The sequence below is a fragment of the Archocentrus centrarchus genome, chromosome 13 (assembly GCF_007364275.1).
Source record: "Archocentrus centrarchus isolate MPI-CPG fArcCen1 chromosome 13, fArcCen1, whole genome shotgun sequence".
Classification (NCBI taxonomy): Eukaryota; Metazoa; Chordata; class Actinopteri; order Cichliformes; family Cichlidae; genus Archocentrus; species Archocentrus centrarchus.
In genome coordinates, this window is record NC_044358.1 from 10,020,037 (window position 1) to 10,037,735 (window position 17,699).

The following is a 17,699-nucleotide window of genomic DNA, read 5'->3' on the forward strand; positions in this document are numbered from 1 at the left end:
CTCAGAGGGACCCCAACCTTAGGCTAGTGGAATATGTCATTTTTGCTTATTAAAAATTCTCCCAATTCTTAGCAATCAGGAAACAAAGAAAATAATCATTCCATCTGCCACACGTCAAAACTTCATCCTGCCTGTCTCCAAAATGCCGAGTGAGATTCAGGGTTACCTGTGACGAGTTAAGCAAACCTTTGCTACCCATTATTAGAGAGTTAAATGATGGACGGGGATTTTTAATCATTCATACCTGCTGCCAGGTCGTATCAGAGTGGAGCAGCACAGTGTGCGCCACCGGTGTGACCTCCTTCATCATCAGCAGCGGCTGTGCGTGACTAACTCCTCTGTGCACACTCATGTTGGGTGTGATGTGTTTCAGGTTTTTCTGCAGGAATATTGAAAAATGAGCCTCTGAGGGGAGAAAGGGACGCTCGTGCTCGCAGAGCGGAGGTGTGATTAGTGTTTGCAGTTTAACAGCAGGACGCTGTTGGTGGAAAGAGTCTCACTGCTGCGACTGAAGCTTCATTACAGAGACTCCCGCAGATCTGCATGCATTAGGACCTCGACAGGGGTCAAACATGAGCTCGCAGTCACAAAGAGCAGCGGGCCAAAGAGGCACTCAAGCTCTGCAAAATGATCTCAAGCACAAAGCTTTGATATAAAATGATCCTTTTACAGGACAGTCGCAGAATGTGGGTCCGCTGACTAAATCACTGAATCACGAGCAGCTTCTGATCAGTTTTGACACCAAACTTAAATTGAAACAGTCACAAAGAGGCGCCACACGCCTAACTCATCACATGTCAGCTGACTTACAGGGACAAACTGTACCAGCTTCTTTACTCGACGCAGCTGTACAGCAGCACAGATAAAGAGTTCAATAATCACGCAGCTGTGAGTGTCATCAGGTAAATGGTTTTTCACTGACAGACCTGCAGGCAGCAGCACGATGACACGCTCGGTGTCGGGAGGATGGAATAATTATTTAAAACCAGAACTGATGCTTCACGGCGCACACGACACTGATCAGTGACTTGAGTCAGAGATGGAAGAAGAAGAAGAAGAAAGAGACCCGTCAGGAACAGTTACCTCACAAACAAGGTCCTGCTCACCTGGACCCAAGTCTCTGTTACAGGGGTCAGCATGGACCTGAACAGAAGTCTGACTGCAGGCAAGAGACGCCGCTCACTTAATGTGTGACATTGCCAACTGACAATTGTGTATCAATTCGGATTAAGATCTTTATAGTGAAATAAAGTAAAACTAGACTTTAGGAAAAATGAAAACAAAACTACTTAAAATGAACTAAAATATGCAGAAAATGTCTTCAGCTGCAGTTCCTGTAGTGTCCAGCAGAGGCTCCACAGTGAGTCAGTCCCCATAGACTCCCATAAACTGTTCTGGTCTCTGTGGATAGTTTCCTGCTTCATAACAGCTGTACTGGGAGTATCCTCAACTTTAAGATGGCTACTTAAACCTGCTTTAAAGACATACAGTGATCTCTCACTGTCTCTGGGGGTCTCTGGTTATGGTCCAGAGACCCCTGCGAAAATCCGTTGAAAATCCGCGAAGCAGCGACGTTATATTTATTTTATTATTTATATATATTTAAAGGCTTTATAAACCCTTCACACACACTCCTATACACTTTTCCCACTCTCTTACTACAATTTGAATGATGAAGATGATGAATTATGCAGCTGTGCAGTACTGATGACGATGAAGGTGGTGCAGTGTCGTCGCCCTCGACCATAACTTCTATTTCCGCTAAATGCGTAGGTGTAACTGATCCCTTCGTCTGAGTGATGAACATAGTTATGGAGCATTACAGAAATACCTGTATACCACAAAATCCCGCAAAATAGTGAAAACTCCATGAAACACAATTAGCAATTTAAAAAAAAAAATCTGTGATACAGTGAAGCCACAATAAGTGAACCGCTATATAGTGAGGGACCACTGTACTGTGACATGAGTCCGAGTCTGGAGCTACACACTGGAAATGGTGCCATCAGTCAGACGAGCTATGATTGTTTCACTCAGAGTAAGTGTTTTTAAAATGGTTTCAGCCGTTGAATCTGATTATTTGGTGAATGTGATTGGCTCAGTGAGGGACTGTCCGTCCCCCTGCGGCCCGCGAGCCTCACGTTGAGAAACTCTGGAGCAGCAGGAGGAGAAGAATTTGGAAACGGCTCATTTCACTAAAGCGGGAGGCGGTGGAAACATCATCATCATCATCACCATCATCATCAGTCACCCTCCTCATCATCTCCACCGCCACCCGACCGCGGTGACCAGTGACGTCAGCGGGGCTTTAAAAGAGCCGCTCTGACGGGACAGAGCCAGAAGATCCGCCGAGCCGCAGACAGACAGACACACACACACGTGATGAAGATGATCTCCTCCTTGCGCCTCCGCTGCTTCCTCCTGCTCCTCGTCTCCCTCACCGCCTCCATCAGCTGCTCCTCCGCCGCTCAGAGAGACTCCAAACTCCGCCTGCTGCTGCACCGGACCCCGCTGCTGGGCTCCAAACAGGTCCGACACACACACACACACACACACACACACACACAGAGATTTTCTCCGATTTGAAGCGCAAGAAAAAAGTTTCACTAAATCCGTTTTAACTTTAAATGAGGGTCCAAAAAAAGTCAGGAAGATGTTTTTCTACGATCGTTTCAGTAGAAAAATAAAAAGTGCAAATAAAGAAGTTTTTATGTATTTATTTATTTATTAAATTATAACTCATTTGCTCTCCGGAAGACTTCGGAAAATGAAAGTTAAACCAAACAGGTTTCACAACCCACAAAGAACAAAAATCTGTGAATGTGTGAACACGTTAAACTGTGAGCATCACTGAACGTCTAAAAGGAAAAATGAAGTGTAAAAGTTAGAATATTGTCTTTAGGAATAAAATATAACATGAAAATATCAGGTTTACTTTGAAAAAGCCCAAAACAAAAGAATGATTATTGCCAATAAATCCATGAGCCTGATGCTGACTGTGAGGCTGAGATGTTAAAATTCAGATAGCACCAATTTAATGTGCTCATTAGCAAAAAGCAAAAAAAAAAAAAAAAAAAAAATTAAACTGGGATTAAAATTAGAACAAAAATAATTCAAACATTCAAGTTAAGCTGAGCTTTGTTCTGCGTCTGGATGATCAGATTTCACAGGCTGTGTTTTGGTGTCTGTTTGTTGGAGTTCAGGTCTGATTTCAGCTCTTTTTTTAAAGCCGTTCACTCTTAAAATCAGTTCAGACACAACTAATAATTCAAAATGAAGCTGCTTGAAAAGAGGATCATTGTTTGAAGGACCTTCAAGAATTAAATCAGAAGCATAATAAAAACACAGAAAAACAAAAAGAAGCTTAAATGTTTATTTGACTGTAATAAATAAATGATTTAAATAAACTGAGGTGAGTTTAAAACTTCTCTCACTTGAATTTCTTCAGTTCAAACCTGAAGTCTCATCATCCCCATGAATATGTTTGATCACCACTCTGAAGAAAAATCATCTGAGCTTCAAACAAGCAAATTTGACTCAGTCAGAAAATTTCACAGCTGTTTTAAACACACCCAGAAAGAATCTAATACCTGATGATTTATTTCTTCATCGTGACCTCTGAGACTGTCCTGATGGACGGAGGTAAGAAAAAGGTTTGTTTGGTTGAGGCTGTAAATCAACTGATTCATCTGCTGATTGCTCCTTCGTGGATTCTTCATAGTTCAGTGTATAAAGCCTCGGTGAACAATAAAGACAGCATTAGTGCTGTTTCATGTTTCAAATCTGGCTGAAAGATTATTGCCCGAAGCTTCCAGCTTGTGTCGTGATTTCCATCTGGAGCATTTGTCATCTGACGGGCTGCAGCCAGAGCAGCTTCTTCCATCAGTGAAGGTTTGCAGCAGACTCAGATCCTGATTCGAGATCTTCACACTCTTGTGGCGAGCTGCTGCTGCAGCCTCTGAAATCATCATTGATGCTTTAACCTCGGATCCACAGCAGGTTCACCCTAAAACCTATGAACATAAATTCCTTCACTTTACACAGAAACTTTATTTCATCTCTATTTTATTTGTATATCGCTAGTTCACAACAACTGTCACCTCATGGTGCTTTTTACTGTAGGGTAAAGACTCGACAGCATTGGGAGGAAAAGCCCCGACAATCAAAACGACCCCCTGTGAGCAGCACAGAGAAAAACAGGAAGAAACCGCCACCAGAATCAGGCTCGGCGAGGAGCAGGGAGAGCATAGAGAGAAAATATGATGGCGTATATAAACACCTGGAGAGCGAAGAGAAGCAAGTGTGTCTGTATATTAAAAAAAGAAAAAATGCTTAACAACCAAAATATTTTTGGAGGATTTAAATGTCTTTAAAGCACATGTAGTACACCTTTCACAATAAAGCTTCAGTGTGAGTTTTTCGACCAGAGCTGCATGCTGAGGGTTTGTGTTCAGGGTCGTGTGTTATTTTCACCACGTGCTAAAGACACATTCAGAAACTACAAGCTTTTATTATCTACCAAAAGAAGCCTCACGGTCTGACTCACAAATATGAACTTAACCCTAAGAATGTAAAAAGAAAATTATGATCCTTTTAAACTTTTAAAACTACTCTGCGTTGCACCAAAATGTAGTAGGTTATAGTTATGATTTGTTTGAAACCTTAGATTACATCACAAATATTTATTTCATATATAATATATTCAGTTACAGGTCATCATTATTAGAGATTAGAGATTATTAGAGATTAACAAATGTATTCGACCACCAAGAAACAAGAAAACTATTAACAACAATAATTACATTTCAGGATTTAAAATATCAATTTGATTACAGAGCTTGCACATAGTGATGGATGAACCATTAAAGAAACATAAAAATGATTTTGAAATTACCAATACTGATAATTTAGGGCAGCTGTGGCACAAACCTTACACTGGGAGGTGGTTTAATAAACACTTACTTATGTTAAACGCTGCACTTTTAGTGCTAACTATAAGCTTGATCATAAAGGAAAGTTTTAAGCCTAATCTTAAAAATAGAGAGGGTGTCTGTCTCCTGAATCCAAGCTGGGAGCTGGTTCCACAGAAGAGGGGCCTGAAAGCTGAAGGCTCTGCCTCCCATTCTACTCTTAAGTATCCGAGGAACCACAAGTAAGCCAGCAGTCTGAGAGGGAAGTGCTCTGTTGGGGTGATATGGTACTATGAGGTCTTTGAGATAAGATGGGGCCTGATTATTCAAGACCTTGTAGGTGAGGAGAATCTTAAATGCTTTCTGTCTAACAGTCACGCTCTGATGAACACATCAGAGAACAACTTGAGGTTCAGTGTCTTGCCCAAAAAGACTTTAGCATGCAGACTTGAGCAGCCAGGAATTTAACCATCAACCTTCCAATTAGTAGGTGGTTCAGTTTAATTTTGGATTTAACAGGGAGCCTGTGAAGAGAAGCCAACATGGGAGAAATATGCTGTCAATAATGAATTATTATTGAACCAAAACCATTTTTGTTTTAGTTTAATTAACTGAGTGACTAAATCAAATACTGTCCTCAGGATATCATTTTTATTGGTTTACATTTTTAAAGGCTGCTTTTTGTAAAATACTTTTTTCCTACTAAAACAAAGAAGCAAAGTAAATGAATGAAACGTGGTAACAGATGGTAACAGTGACATGTTTGTTGAACAAACCAAAGAAATTAAATGGAGCTGAAAGAAAAAAAAAAACTTCAGAACAACATAAAAATGATTAAACTGTCACAGTTAAATTTATTTAGGTTTAAACAAAATCCTGATATTTATGATTTTGCTTATGCCTTTAATTTATTTATTCTTTTCTCTCTTTTTTTTTTTTTTAGCTTTTTTTCCATTTAAAAAAAAAAAGTTGAATTCAGTTCAGTTTGTAATTATACATTAAGAGTAAATTGTAAATAACTTATGTAACCACTTCACACGAACTTAATTTGACCAAAAACATTCGTTTAATTTGTTTTTTTCAAAAAGTAAAATGTTCACTTTAGATAAAACACTCAGTTTACCACTGTTCTTTTCTACTCTTGGATCTTGGTGATGTCACAGAGAGAGGATATCCTTCTATGGTCATCTCAGGCTCAGAAGGCCCACCCCCTGCTGCGGGTGAGGAGAAGCTTTAGGCTCACAGAGTACAGACATAGAAAGGGAAATGAGCAGATTAGTTTCTTGATTTTTGAAGAGGTGCATGATGGGCTCTGATCTGGTGAAGAATGAGCTCTTCATGTGGCCCACAGCGGAAATGTTAATATCTCTGTTGTTGTGTCTCGTATATAATCTTTATATGTTTTTGGTTGCTGTATTTTCAGGACATGTCGCGGTCCTCGCTGGCCGAGCTGCTGCTCTCTGACCTCCTGCAGGTGGAGAATGAGGCTCTGGAAGAGGAGAACTTCCCTCTGGCTGAGAGTGAACCTGAAGACATCCGTGTCGATCTGGAACGCGCCGCCAGCAGCGGGCCGCTGCTCGCCCCCCGAGAGAGGAAAGCCGGCTGCAAGAACTTCTTCTGGAAGACCTTCACATCCTGCTGAGAGCCTCCATCGCCGTCGCTCCTCCTCCTCCTCCTGCTGTACATAAACACGAGACTGTCTGTGATTAGTTTGGATGACATGTTTTGATTTTTCTGAGCTGATTCTTTCTGAATGTAAACTTGATGAAACTATTTTTAATTGTTGGTTTGAATAAAATCTGTTTGAGACAAACACTCGTCCCCGTCTGCTGCTCAGGAGGAGGAGGAGGAGAGGGAATAAACACCTTCATCAGGATGAAGAGACGCAGTTTTTATTGAAGCTGATTAACACCACTGCTGGGGGGGGGGGTCTGGACAATAAAATAAAGTTAATGATGGAAGAGGAAGAGGCTCCATAGCAACCACAAGGAGAAATATTTTAGGCCTTAATGAAACTTTGGTTCGTGACAACAGATCAGATCACAAGATTCAATTTTAATGATCCCAGAGGCTGAATTCAAACATTACAGCAGCTCACAGAGAAGCACAAATAACTAAAAATCCTCTGTGCAGATGTTTCCAAGCCACACTGACACAGGAGAGGACAGATGTGGCAATCGTTACATCAAGCTCATTTAACACGTGCATTTAAAAATGAATTAAAACAGAGTAAATAAATAAATAAAACACAAATAAAGAGTGAGTAAGAAGTACATGTGAGTTTTAGGCCCACGGGTCAAAGGGCTGAAAACTCACTAAAGCTGACACCAACGCTTCTGTTCTGCAAAACCGATATCTGTGAAGGGAAATATCGAACCTGCATCCATGCAAGACTGGATATTTGTCAGCCTTCCAACCGTGATGGCAGCTTTTCACCGAGCACGCTCCATTTTAATCATGGCAGCCTCTTCACTGAGCAACTTGTTTTCCAAATTGCAGCAGCAGGTAGCGTTTTAATTTTCCATTCCAGTTATCTTTACAATCACCTTGTGTGACACCTGAGTGCAGGCTATCTAATATCAGCAGGCTTCAAACTGTTGCTGAGTTATTTCCACACATTTGGCGGCTGAGATGCTCTGTAATTACTGTCTCCTCTAAATGATGCTGGAGGGAGCGAGGACGGAAATTAAACTTCTGCATGCTCGCTGAAAAAAACGAAACCAAACTAAAACTTCTTCTCACAACTTCAACCAGAAGGTTTTGTTTAAACGATTAAAATGAACGTGATTCATGACTCGGTCGACTAACTGATCCGTGAAATGTCACTTACATTTAAAAGCTACATTTTCATGATCCAATTCGATATTTATTAACAGGCTCATTTATTATGAGTTTCTGAATTTTGCATCACAGCTGTTGTCTTGAATCAAAACTGAACTGTAACCAGTTGTATCTCCACTAACACGAACACCCAAGAAGATGCACTCAGTCCAAAAGCTTCTCCACGTTTAGCAGACAGGATGGTTGGAGCCACTGTGACATCACCCACAGGTTTGTGTGGTCCTGTTGTGAAGCCCCCCCCCAGCTTCACAGTGTCCCTCGTATTCAGAATGACTCGTGGATCATTCCTGTACCCCAAATGAATGCTTAACGACCACAGATCAGCAGCACTCTCCTCACCTGCTCTGAAAACATTAGAAAGGATTGTAAAGGAAGCACCGGCTGCAGTTCAGGCTCGTCCCGATCCTCTACAGTTTGCCTGTCAGTCTGGTGGGGGGTGGATCATGCCATTAGCACCTTGCTGAATATGACCCTGTCACACCTGGGGGGTTTTAATTGCATCCGGCCTCATATCTTCACACAAAGGCTGAAGAGCCAGTACGTGTGAGGGTCAGTGATGCTGTATCATCCCCCAGGATGTGTGTGTTACAGATATTTTTATTGAAAAAGCCGACAGAATATCAAAAATATATTCATCTTGAATTATACAATGCTTCATTATTTTATAATGTAAATAAGACATCTCACAGAAGATGAAAAAATAAATAAATAAATAATTATAATAATTATAACCGGGGAGAAAAAACAGAACAAAATAAATCAAATCTCTCTCTCTATATATATATATATAAATATATACATACAAAAGTAATAACTATATTCATTGATAAAAAAAAATGTGTCAGGATTTTGTCAAATATACAAACAGTTTTGGAGTCTGTATGCAGGTTGCAGCTCATCAGTTAGGGTGGTCTGAGTATGAGCACCTTGGCAACCTGATTGATGATAAACTCACATTTTTCATAAGTTGTGCAAATTTAATATTGACCATACTTTTATGAAAGTGTTTTGTCTTTGTTTATAGAATCTGTGCTCCTTCTCCTTTATTTGTTCTCCTTTAAATCTTAGTAACAAAAATGGCCTGCAGGGATTTGTTAAGCTGTGTATGAGGTCAGGACCCTGAGAAAAGCCCGCTCGGTCCTGGCTGATTCCAGCCTTCAGGTTGATCCCCTCAGGCTGCAGATATGTGGCGCCGCGGTCACGGACCAACAGGCTCAAAAACCCTTTTTTTTCCATAGCAAGACACGTGGTTTCATGGCCAGGTGAGACCCTCATTGCTTCATTATAAAATAAACAGGGAAAAGATCTGGACTTTATTCCATGTGCTCAGCTTGCATTTGGTGGCTGTTCAATGGAGCGCTCAATACGAGGTCTAAAGAGATGATGCATGTAAAGGAGGCAATCATTAGGCTAAATAAACAAAATGAACCTAAAGTTTCAGACAAAAATTAATAACTTTAGGAATGGTCAAATCAACAGTTTGGTTCATTCTTCAAAAGAAAGAATGCACTGAGCACCGAGGGTTTGTTACAAGGCGCAAACGGGAAGGTCAGATTAGACTTTGCAAGGAAACATCTAGAAGAGCCTGCACAGGTGTGGAAGAACAGTCTGTGGACACATGAAAGCAAGATGAACCTGATGGGAGCAGGAGATGAATGGAAGAATGTACAGGTACAGGTGAACAGGTAGATGAAGAGGTCAGGAGAGGTGGTCCTGATCAGTACTGCTGTTCAACTGGTCCCCACGCTACCTGTGTCACGTTATATGAACGGCTCACACTGAGGTAGGTGTGTGTGTGTTGTGTTAGCGTGTGTGTTATTTCAGTGTGTGTGCAGCAGCTGCTGCAGTCAGATTAGCAGCTCCTTTCACTCATTAGTTCTTTGTTCAGAAGAGCTTTCAGGAGCTTAATGTGAGTTGATGATTGACAGCTGAGACACGTCAAATGGAGAGGTCGTTCATTACTAATGAACATGTGACTACATCTGAGATCACATGACCCATTATGGAAGTTAGGCATATACTCAGACTGCATTAAAAATGATAATTACCAATTTATAACTAATTTATAATTAATTTAACTCATGTGCTAAAACAGGCATGTCAAACATGCTCACTGGATGGATTTGTCAGCACTGCTTGGTAAAATAATGGCACTATTAAAGCAGGCTCTCACATCACTCACCTGAGAGGTTAAGACCCTACAATAATACAGGAAAAACCCAACAGTCAAAATGACCCCCTGTGAGCAGCACTTGGTGACAGTGGGCAGGAAAAACTCCCTTTAACAGGAAGAAACCTCCAGCAGAACCAGGCTCAGGGAGGGGGGGTCATCTGCTGTGACTGGTTGTGGAAGAGAGCCAGAGATTAATAATGACTAATGATTAAATGCAGAGTGGGGTATAAACAGAGTAAAAAGTGGTGGATGAAAAGAAACAGATTAGTTTTAATTATTTTATTTGTTGCAGCATAACTAAGGCAGGGTTCAGGGTCACCTGATCCAGCCCTAACTATAAGCTTTATCATAAAGGAAAGTTTTAAGCCTAATCTTAAAAATAGAGAGGGTGTCTGTCTCCTGAATCCAAGCTGGGAGCTGGTTCCACAGAAGAGGGGCCTGATTATTGAAGGCTCTGCCTCCCATTCTACTCTTAAGTATCCTAGGAACCACAAGTAAGCCAGCAGTCTGAGAGCAAAGTGCTCTGTTGGGGTGATATGGTACTATGAGGTCTTTGAGATAAGATGGGGTCTGATTATTGAAGACCTTGTAGGTGAGGAGAAGGATTTTAAACTCAACTTTGCTTTTCAACGGGAATGAAGAAGAGGTAGCCGGGGTAGGCGAGAGACGACAGTACAATCACTAACTCTACAAGCAGCGACCTGAGCCATAAAAAGTTAAAGTGAGGGGAAAATTCAGAAATAAAAAGGCTCCTCTGAGTAATATAAAACACTAAAAGAGAGACTGACTCACTGACAGTGACTTCACTTGTGTGCAAATGGTCAACAGGAACACTGGAAGTGAAGACATGTATGAGTATGAGTAGAGCCAGATACATGTAGAATGGAGTTAGTGTTGTTTGATGACTGATCAACATGGATCTTGAGTCCCAGACAATCATAATCTCTCATAATAGTTGAAGATAAATAAATAGATTAAGATGAGTTACTGGCCCAGATTAGATCAGACTGGACTTCATGTTTAATATTGTGTTTTTACAGAGAAACCTCCAGATATCATAGTTAATAATAATACACTACATTGTCAAAAGTATTTACTCATTCATCCAAATCATTGAATTCAGGTGTTCCAATCACACAAAGTCACCAACTTTCTGCAGAGTCAGTTGCTACAGACCTCCAGACTTCATCTGACCTTCAGATGAGCTCAGGAACAGCGCACAGAGAGCTTCATGGCTGAATGGGTTTCCACGGCCGAGCAGCTGCATCCAAGCCTTACATCACCGATGCAAAGAAGCTGAAGTGGGGAAAGCACAGATGAGAAGAGTGTCCTTTCTACATTCATCAGTATTTAAAAATAAAAATGACCCTCTCTGTCATCAATTCCCCCCAAAAGTGTTTTGATGTCTGACGGGCATTTATTTGAGTTCTTGTGAGAATTGTGATCCGCCTTGCCCCTCCTTCCTCCTCCTCCTCCTCCTCCTTCCTCCTCCTTCCTCCTCCTCCTCCTCCTCCTCCGGTTAGCACTCATGCAGTGCTGAGCACCAAACCGCTTCTACTCACCTCACCTCTGACCCGCAGCATCAGACACACAGACCGATAATGACGGTGTTTGTGCAATCCCTCACATTGTTTGGTACAAAATTAACCACAACACTTTACATTACAGTGCAGCTAAAATCATTATGTGGCTACTGGCCAGATGTTCCCTTTAAAAATAAATTGTGTGAGTGTGTGCGCGCGCGCGCGCGTGTGTGTGTGTGTGTAGGGGGGTGCTTGCCTTTTCATACAAAGAGCATCCATGTATAACACATAGCCTGCACGTTTTGTACCCATGAGTCATGAATCACGTCATTACAAAGCCTCGTCCAGCTGTTTACTGACCGGATTTAATGTTTTACAAATTAGACAAATTCACTGGTTTTGTTTAATTTAAAATCTTACTTATTTTGATGTTTAGTTATTAAAAAGTGCACCCAACATAGTCTTGTTTTTGCCTGTTTTTCATTTATTTATGCAATTTGATCATTTCAGTAATTTGATTGTGTTAACAAAAATAAATTAAGTTAAAAATATCCTCCTGTGGTTTTTTTTGTTTTGTTTTGTTTGTTTTTTAATTTTATGAAAATTTTTGGCGATGGGTGCGGTTTCTTTGGCTTGAGCACCTGCCCCTAAAAATGTCTGTGCGTGTACCCGACTCGGCCCCTTAGCTCCAGTGAAAGGAGCTCTTAATGCTTCAGTATACCAGGACATTTGGGACAATTTGATGCTCCAACTCTGTGGGAACAGTTTGGGGATGGCCCCTTCCTGTTCCATCATGACTGCACACCAGTGCACAAAGCAGCTCCATAAAGACATGGATGAGCCAGTTTGGTGTGGAAGAACTTGACTGGCCTGCACAGAGTCCTGACCTCAGCCTGATAGAACACCTTTGGGATGGATTAGAGCGGAGACTGTGAGCCAGGCCTTCTGTCCAACATCAGTGTCTGACCTCACAGATGTTCTTCTGGAAGAATGGTCAGAAATTCCCATAAACACTCCTAAACCTGTGGAAAGACTTCCCAGAAGAGTTGAAGCTGTTATAGCTGCAGAGGGTGGATCAACATCACATTAAACCCTCTGTATTAAGAATGAGATGTTACTCAGGTTCATGTGTGTGAAGGCAGATGAGTGAATACTTTTGGTGATGTAGTGCATGTGATTTTTTTTTTATTGACTCTATAGAAAACATTTATGCAGATTCTGGGTTTGAAACATGATGCCAGTTGTGCCTCTGATGACCAGCAGGAGTGGACGCAGTGCTGACCGAAGACTGAGCCTAATTAACTCACGTTGAGTGAACATGAGTTTGAAAGTCCTCCAGCTCTGATCCAGATTTACTGTCCACAGTCTGTGAAGGTGCAGCACCTGTTTGTACCTCACCTGGAGGAAACCCCATTCACTCACATAAATACATTATCAAGTATTTGTTATAAATAAGTAATAAAATGAGTAACAAATGAAGTGAAATATCATGGATAGAAATGTTGTACATGATTATGAATACATTATTGTCTGTTTTATTACTGTTATAAATGCTGAGATTCAAGAACAAGAGAAAAAAAAAGAGTGGGAGAATTTTAGAAATGTTCAAAATAACTGAATAAAAATTAATCAGAAGAAGTCCATTTTCCATTTGGCAGCATGAATCATTATGATGCTGGTGTGAACTGCAGCAAGTGCTGATTACATGAGCCTTGCTCCAAGGTTTTGTGCATCCTAAAGCTTCCTGTTATATTTACACTCTGCCCCTTACTTCAGAGAGCCTTTCAGCAGGGCCCAGTGGGTCTCCACATGGAGCTCAATAAACACTTGCCTGATGACTTTAGTCTCAGTCAGTAGTTTCAAGTCTTACTGAATATAATATGGTTTTTATTTTGTAAATTGTGGTTTCATTAGATTCAAAAAGGACCATAAAGCAGGGGAGGATTTAGGACGAGGCTCACAACAGGACCCCACGATGCATCTTTTATATACAGTCTTTGATTTTATCAGCTTTTCCTGCTGCGGATCTCATTTTAATGCCGGCATGACCATCAGCAACCTGCTGCTTGCTTTTGTGATTGTTTCGCAGCAACGTGCAGCAGAGCGTCTTCCTATTCTCGTTTCCAATATTCAATTTCAGCATTTAATTACCTTCAATAAAAGACTTTGGCCAATTTGAGGCAGTCGTGTTTGCCTTCCAGCTTCACATCTTAATTAAACCTAAACAGGTTCAAAGCCTCATCTAGAAAAAAAACAAAGAATCTGTTAGCGGCCAGAAAAGACGATGCAAAACGGCGGACTCAAACACAGACACGACAGAGCCAGCGTTACTAATTTCAGAGTCTTTATTATTGGCAATAAGCAGTTCCAGTAGATGGGAATCACTGGAGAGACTGACAGGGAACGGGTGACTCAGGGTGGGAGGTTTCTATGGCAGAAAAAAGGTATGTTAATCCAGCTAGTCCAAGGAAAGAGAATCCACAGAAGAGAAGTCAGAAGGTTTGAATTAGGAGGTGAGCTTGCTTGCATGGGCGAGAGTGTGAGTCTATCCTTGTAGGGGTTGTTGAAGAAAGCTTTTCCAGCAGGGACGTCCGAGTGCAGAGGATGGAGTGGAGGAGAAGAGGACCAGGCTAAAGTCAGCAGGTAAGTTGCACAGGTGAGCGATAATCCTCCGAGCCAAACAGGGAAAGACACTGGTTAACACAAAGGAGTGTAAACCCCAAAAGAACATAATTGGCAGCCCAGTTGCCACGAGGAGCGGGAGACTATCTGGTGAAGACTGGCAGACTGAGCCGGTCCTTAAATACTCCAAAACAACAGCAAACTCAGCAGAGACCATGACAGAACACCTCCACCCATCCTACGAGGCTGAAAACTAAAGCAGACAGAGCTTTTGCTACAGTAGCTCCCTGACTCTGGATCTCTCTCCCTTTGTGCTTCAGAGCTGTGGATTCAGATTTCAATATCAGCTAAAAACGCGTCTTTTTAGACTTGTGTTTAGTTATGGTTTTATTTTGTTTTCTCTTTTGTTCTACTGTTGTGAAGCACTTTGTGATTTGTGTCTTGAAAGGTGCTATTGTAGCGCCTCTCTAGTGCGTACAGCTATAACGAGAGGTGGCTAACCTGAGTTCTTTTAAGTATTCACAGAACCTGGGGTTTCTCTACGAAATTTAAATAAATGTCCCTTTAAACCCTGCATTGACTAATACACTTATAATATCAGAACAGTCAATAAACACACCAATTAATTGAAAAATATATAGAACATTTACTTAGCAAAATAGAAGGAATTATTTACATATTCTGTTCAGTTTCTTTTGAACCAATAAATGCATTCAACATTCAATAAAAACGTCAAACTTAAATATCCCCTATGGGCCCCAATAATTAACCTACAGCCGGCAAGAAAACAAAATAATATGATACTCCAGTCCAATCGTTGCAGGCCTGAACGCTGCTCGGGAACGCTGTAGCCTTAAACAAATGGCCGTTTCACCTCAAGGGCAAAATAAAAAGCGGTACCTTTTGCTGATGGAGTCAACCACTCACACAGTCAAGGACGCAGGAGAAGAAGATGAGAAGAGGTGATTCGCCTGGAAGACGAGGGGAAACACGCAGCAGACGATGCAGGCACAGCCCTCACACACAGCGCTGACCAGCTCCGTCGGCTCTCTGTCCTCGTCGTCCGCTCACAGCTTCACGCAGGCTCTGCTAATTGAGTTCGCGGGTTGCTAGCTTCTTAGCATGGCACAGGCGAAAGCATTAGCCACTGTATTAGCAGCTCACTCGGCTAACGTCAGTCCTCGGTTGAGTTTTCCACTCAAACTCACCAACTTCACCACCATTCAGGTTTTGGAAAAGAGTCCTTGTCGAGCACTTTCACTGAACGATGATAAAAGCTGGCTTAACAGTCCGCAGTGTACACCTGCATCTCTTTCGCTCGTCTCTCTCTCTCACTTTTTCCTTGCTCTCTCCACCACGTATCCCTCACGTTTTCCTCTCACCTCATTTCCTGTCCATTCACCGGAGATGTGATCACTTCCCTCACAAAAGGTTACAGAAATAAAATATACAACTTTTGTCTTTTTCTTTCTTAAACAATTTTAAACGTCAAACCTCATTTGCGGTTTAACGAATTTTTAACAAATACCATTTACGAACTATGAACTTATTTATTTCCGCATACATTACATGAACAGATTTTAACAGGGTTACACCCTCCCCCTTTTGAAATGTCTGTGTGTCCTCACCAGACACCAAACTAAGGAGTCCTAAGGGCACAACACCTAGTACCTCTAGGGTGGTCCTATTTTAATAACAATTCCCCTGTGGACTATGGTCAAGGGCTTGTCACTGGATCTACCAGGCTCATCATAGGTGAGTCTAATGGTAGGCTTAATAGTTCTTTTTGGTCTGGGTTCAGCTCTGGTTCTCAGTCTCTCTTCCCGGACCTCAACTACAGATTCTTCTCCAGACTCCAATTCATTCTCACTGACATGTTCTGGAACTTTTCCTCTTTCACACCCCTTACCCCTTTCATCCTCTAGTTCAGGATCAGAGTTGTGACCATCATTGTTTATATCCGAGTCTTGTCCATCAACAGGTTCAACTCTCGTGTCATTATCATACTCTGAGTCAGCGTCGTGCTCTGGATCAGATTCATCATCTATGTCAACTGACCTGGCAGTATTCAACACTCTACGGGCAAGGTCTTTTGGCATAGCCCGGTGAGTGACAAAATACTCCACATCAGAAGACGAGTCAGAGAACTCCTGTAACTCTGGAGTCTCTGGACTTTGGTCTCTTTGGTTTTTCTTTTGAGTGAATGCTCTGGTCCTGGGCCTGGCAGGTGGATCCTCAATCTGTTTGGTGAGTGGCATTCTCACAAACTGTCCAATAGGTAGAAGGTGGTCCCTATGGATAGTCTTTGTCCCTGGCTTTCCATCCTCCCGTTTGATCTTGAACACAGGTAGGTTGGGCAGCTTTCCCGTGACAACATAAGGTTCAGTACTCCACTTGCTTCCCAGCTTATGCTTTCCTCTCAGACCCAAGTTTCGGAGTAGAACTCTGTCACCAATCTCGAGGGACTGAAAGGTAACTCGCTGGTCATACAACCGTTTGTTTCTCTGGTGCCTTTTGTCTGAAGCCTCCGAGGCTAACTTGTAGGCTTGTTTCAGATCTTCTTTCAGCTTAGTGACATATCGGGTGTGGCATGCATCCTCTAGGCCATCTGGGGATGTTTTAAAACACAGATCAACAGGAAGTCTTGCCTCCCTACCAAACATTAGATGGTAGGGTGAGTACCCTGTAGCGTCACACTTTGTGCAATTGTACGCATGGACCAAGTAAGGAACATGCTGGCTCCAGCTATGTTTCTTCTCACGACCCAGCGTGCTAAGCATAGAGATCAGCGTTCTATTAAACCTTTCTGGCTGCGGGTCTCCTTGCGGGTGATAGGGAGTAGTCCGTGACTTGCGTATCCCCATCAGATGCAGTAGTTCCTGGATCAGTCTGCTCTCAAAATCCCTCCCTTGATCAGAATGGATCCTTGATGGCAGCCCATAATGAACAAAATATTTCTCCATCAGGGTCTTAGCCACTACGTGGGCCTTCTGGCTTTTAGTTGGGAAAGCCTGAGCATACCTTGTAAAATGATCTGTGACTACCAAGACATTAGCTATGCCCTTGGAGTCAGGCTCCATGGAAAGGAAGTCCATGCACACTAGATCCATTGGCCCATGGCTGACAATCTGGTGCAATGGAGCAGCTTTCTGTGGAGGGGTCTTATGAGCAACACACTCTCCACAGTTCCTGATATACTCTTCCACCTCCATTGACATCTTTGGCCAAAAGAATCGGCTACGGAGAAGGTCAATAGTTCTCTCCTGCCCAAGGTGTCCCAGATCATCATGCATGGCTCGCATGACCATCGGTCGAAACTCCCTTGGAAGGACAAGCTGAGTGACCATTTCTCCAGATGGTTTCTTACTGTAACGGTACAACAATCCATCTTTCATGGAAAGCTTTCCTATTTCTCTTTTCAATCTCAATAACTCTAGATTCTTTGACACTTCATCAGGCCACTGTCCATGCTTGACAGCTTGGATGGTTGGTCCAATGGCTTCATCTCCTTCTTGAGCTTTCTTGAGACTCTGCTTTGACATGAGCTCAAGCGATTTCAAGTTCATATGCATTGGATATGCATACAGGTCAGGAACACACTGTGCAGATGCCCCTAGCTGCGCGACATAT

General features: G+C 42.1%; 1 protein-coding gene across 1 annotated transcript; it reads left to right on the top strand.

The window, feature by feature from the left end:
* Window positions 1-2,350: 2,350 nt before the first annotated feature.
* Window positions 2,351-6,725, top strand: sst1.1 (somatostatin 1, tandem duplicate 1). The gene is made up of 2 exons (XM_030745039.1): window positions 2,351-2,529; window positions 6,334-6,725. The coding sequence occupies exons 1-2, from the start codon at window positions 2,383-2,385 to the stop codon at window positions 6,550-6,552; spliced, it is 366 nt and encodes a 121-aa protein (XP_030600899.1). The 5' UTR covers window positions 2,351-2,382; the 3' UTR covers window positions 6,553-6,725.
* Window positions 6,726-17,699: the final 10,974 nt, after the last annotated feature.

Excerpts from the sequence above, each read along its gene's own strand:
- sst1.1 (XM_030745039.1), top strand. The coding sequence starts at position 2,383 with ATGAAGATGATCTCCTCCTTGCGCCTCCGCTGCTTCCTCCTGCTCCTC. Across the intron at positions 2,530-6,333 it reads CGCTGCTGGGCTCCAAACAG|GACATGTCGCGGTCCTCGCT; the intron begins GTCCGACACACA and ends CTGTATTTTCAG.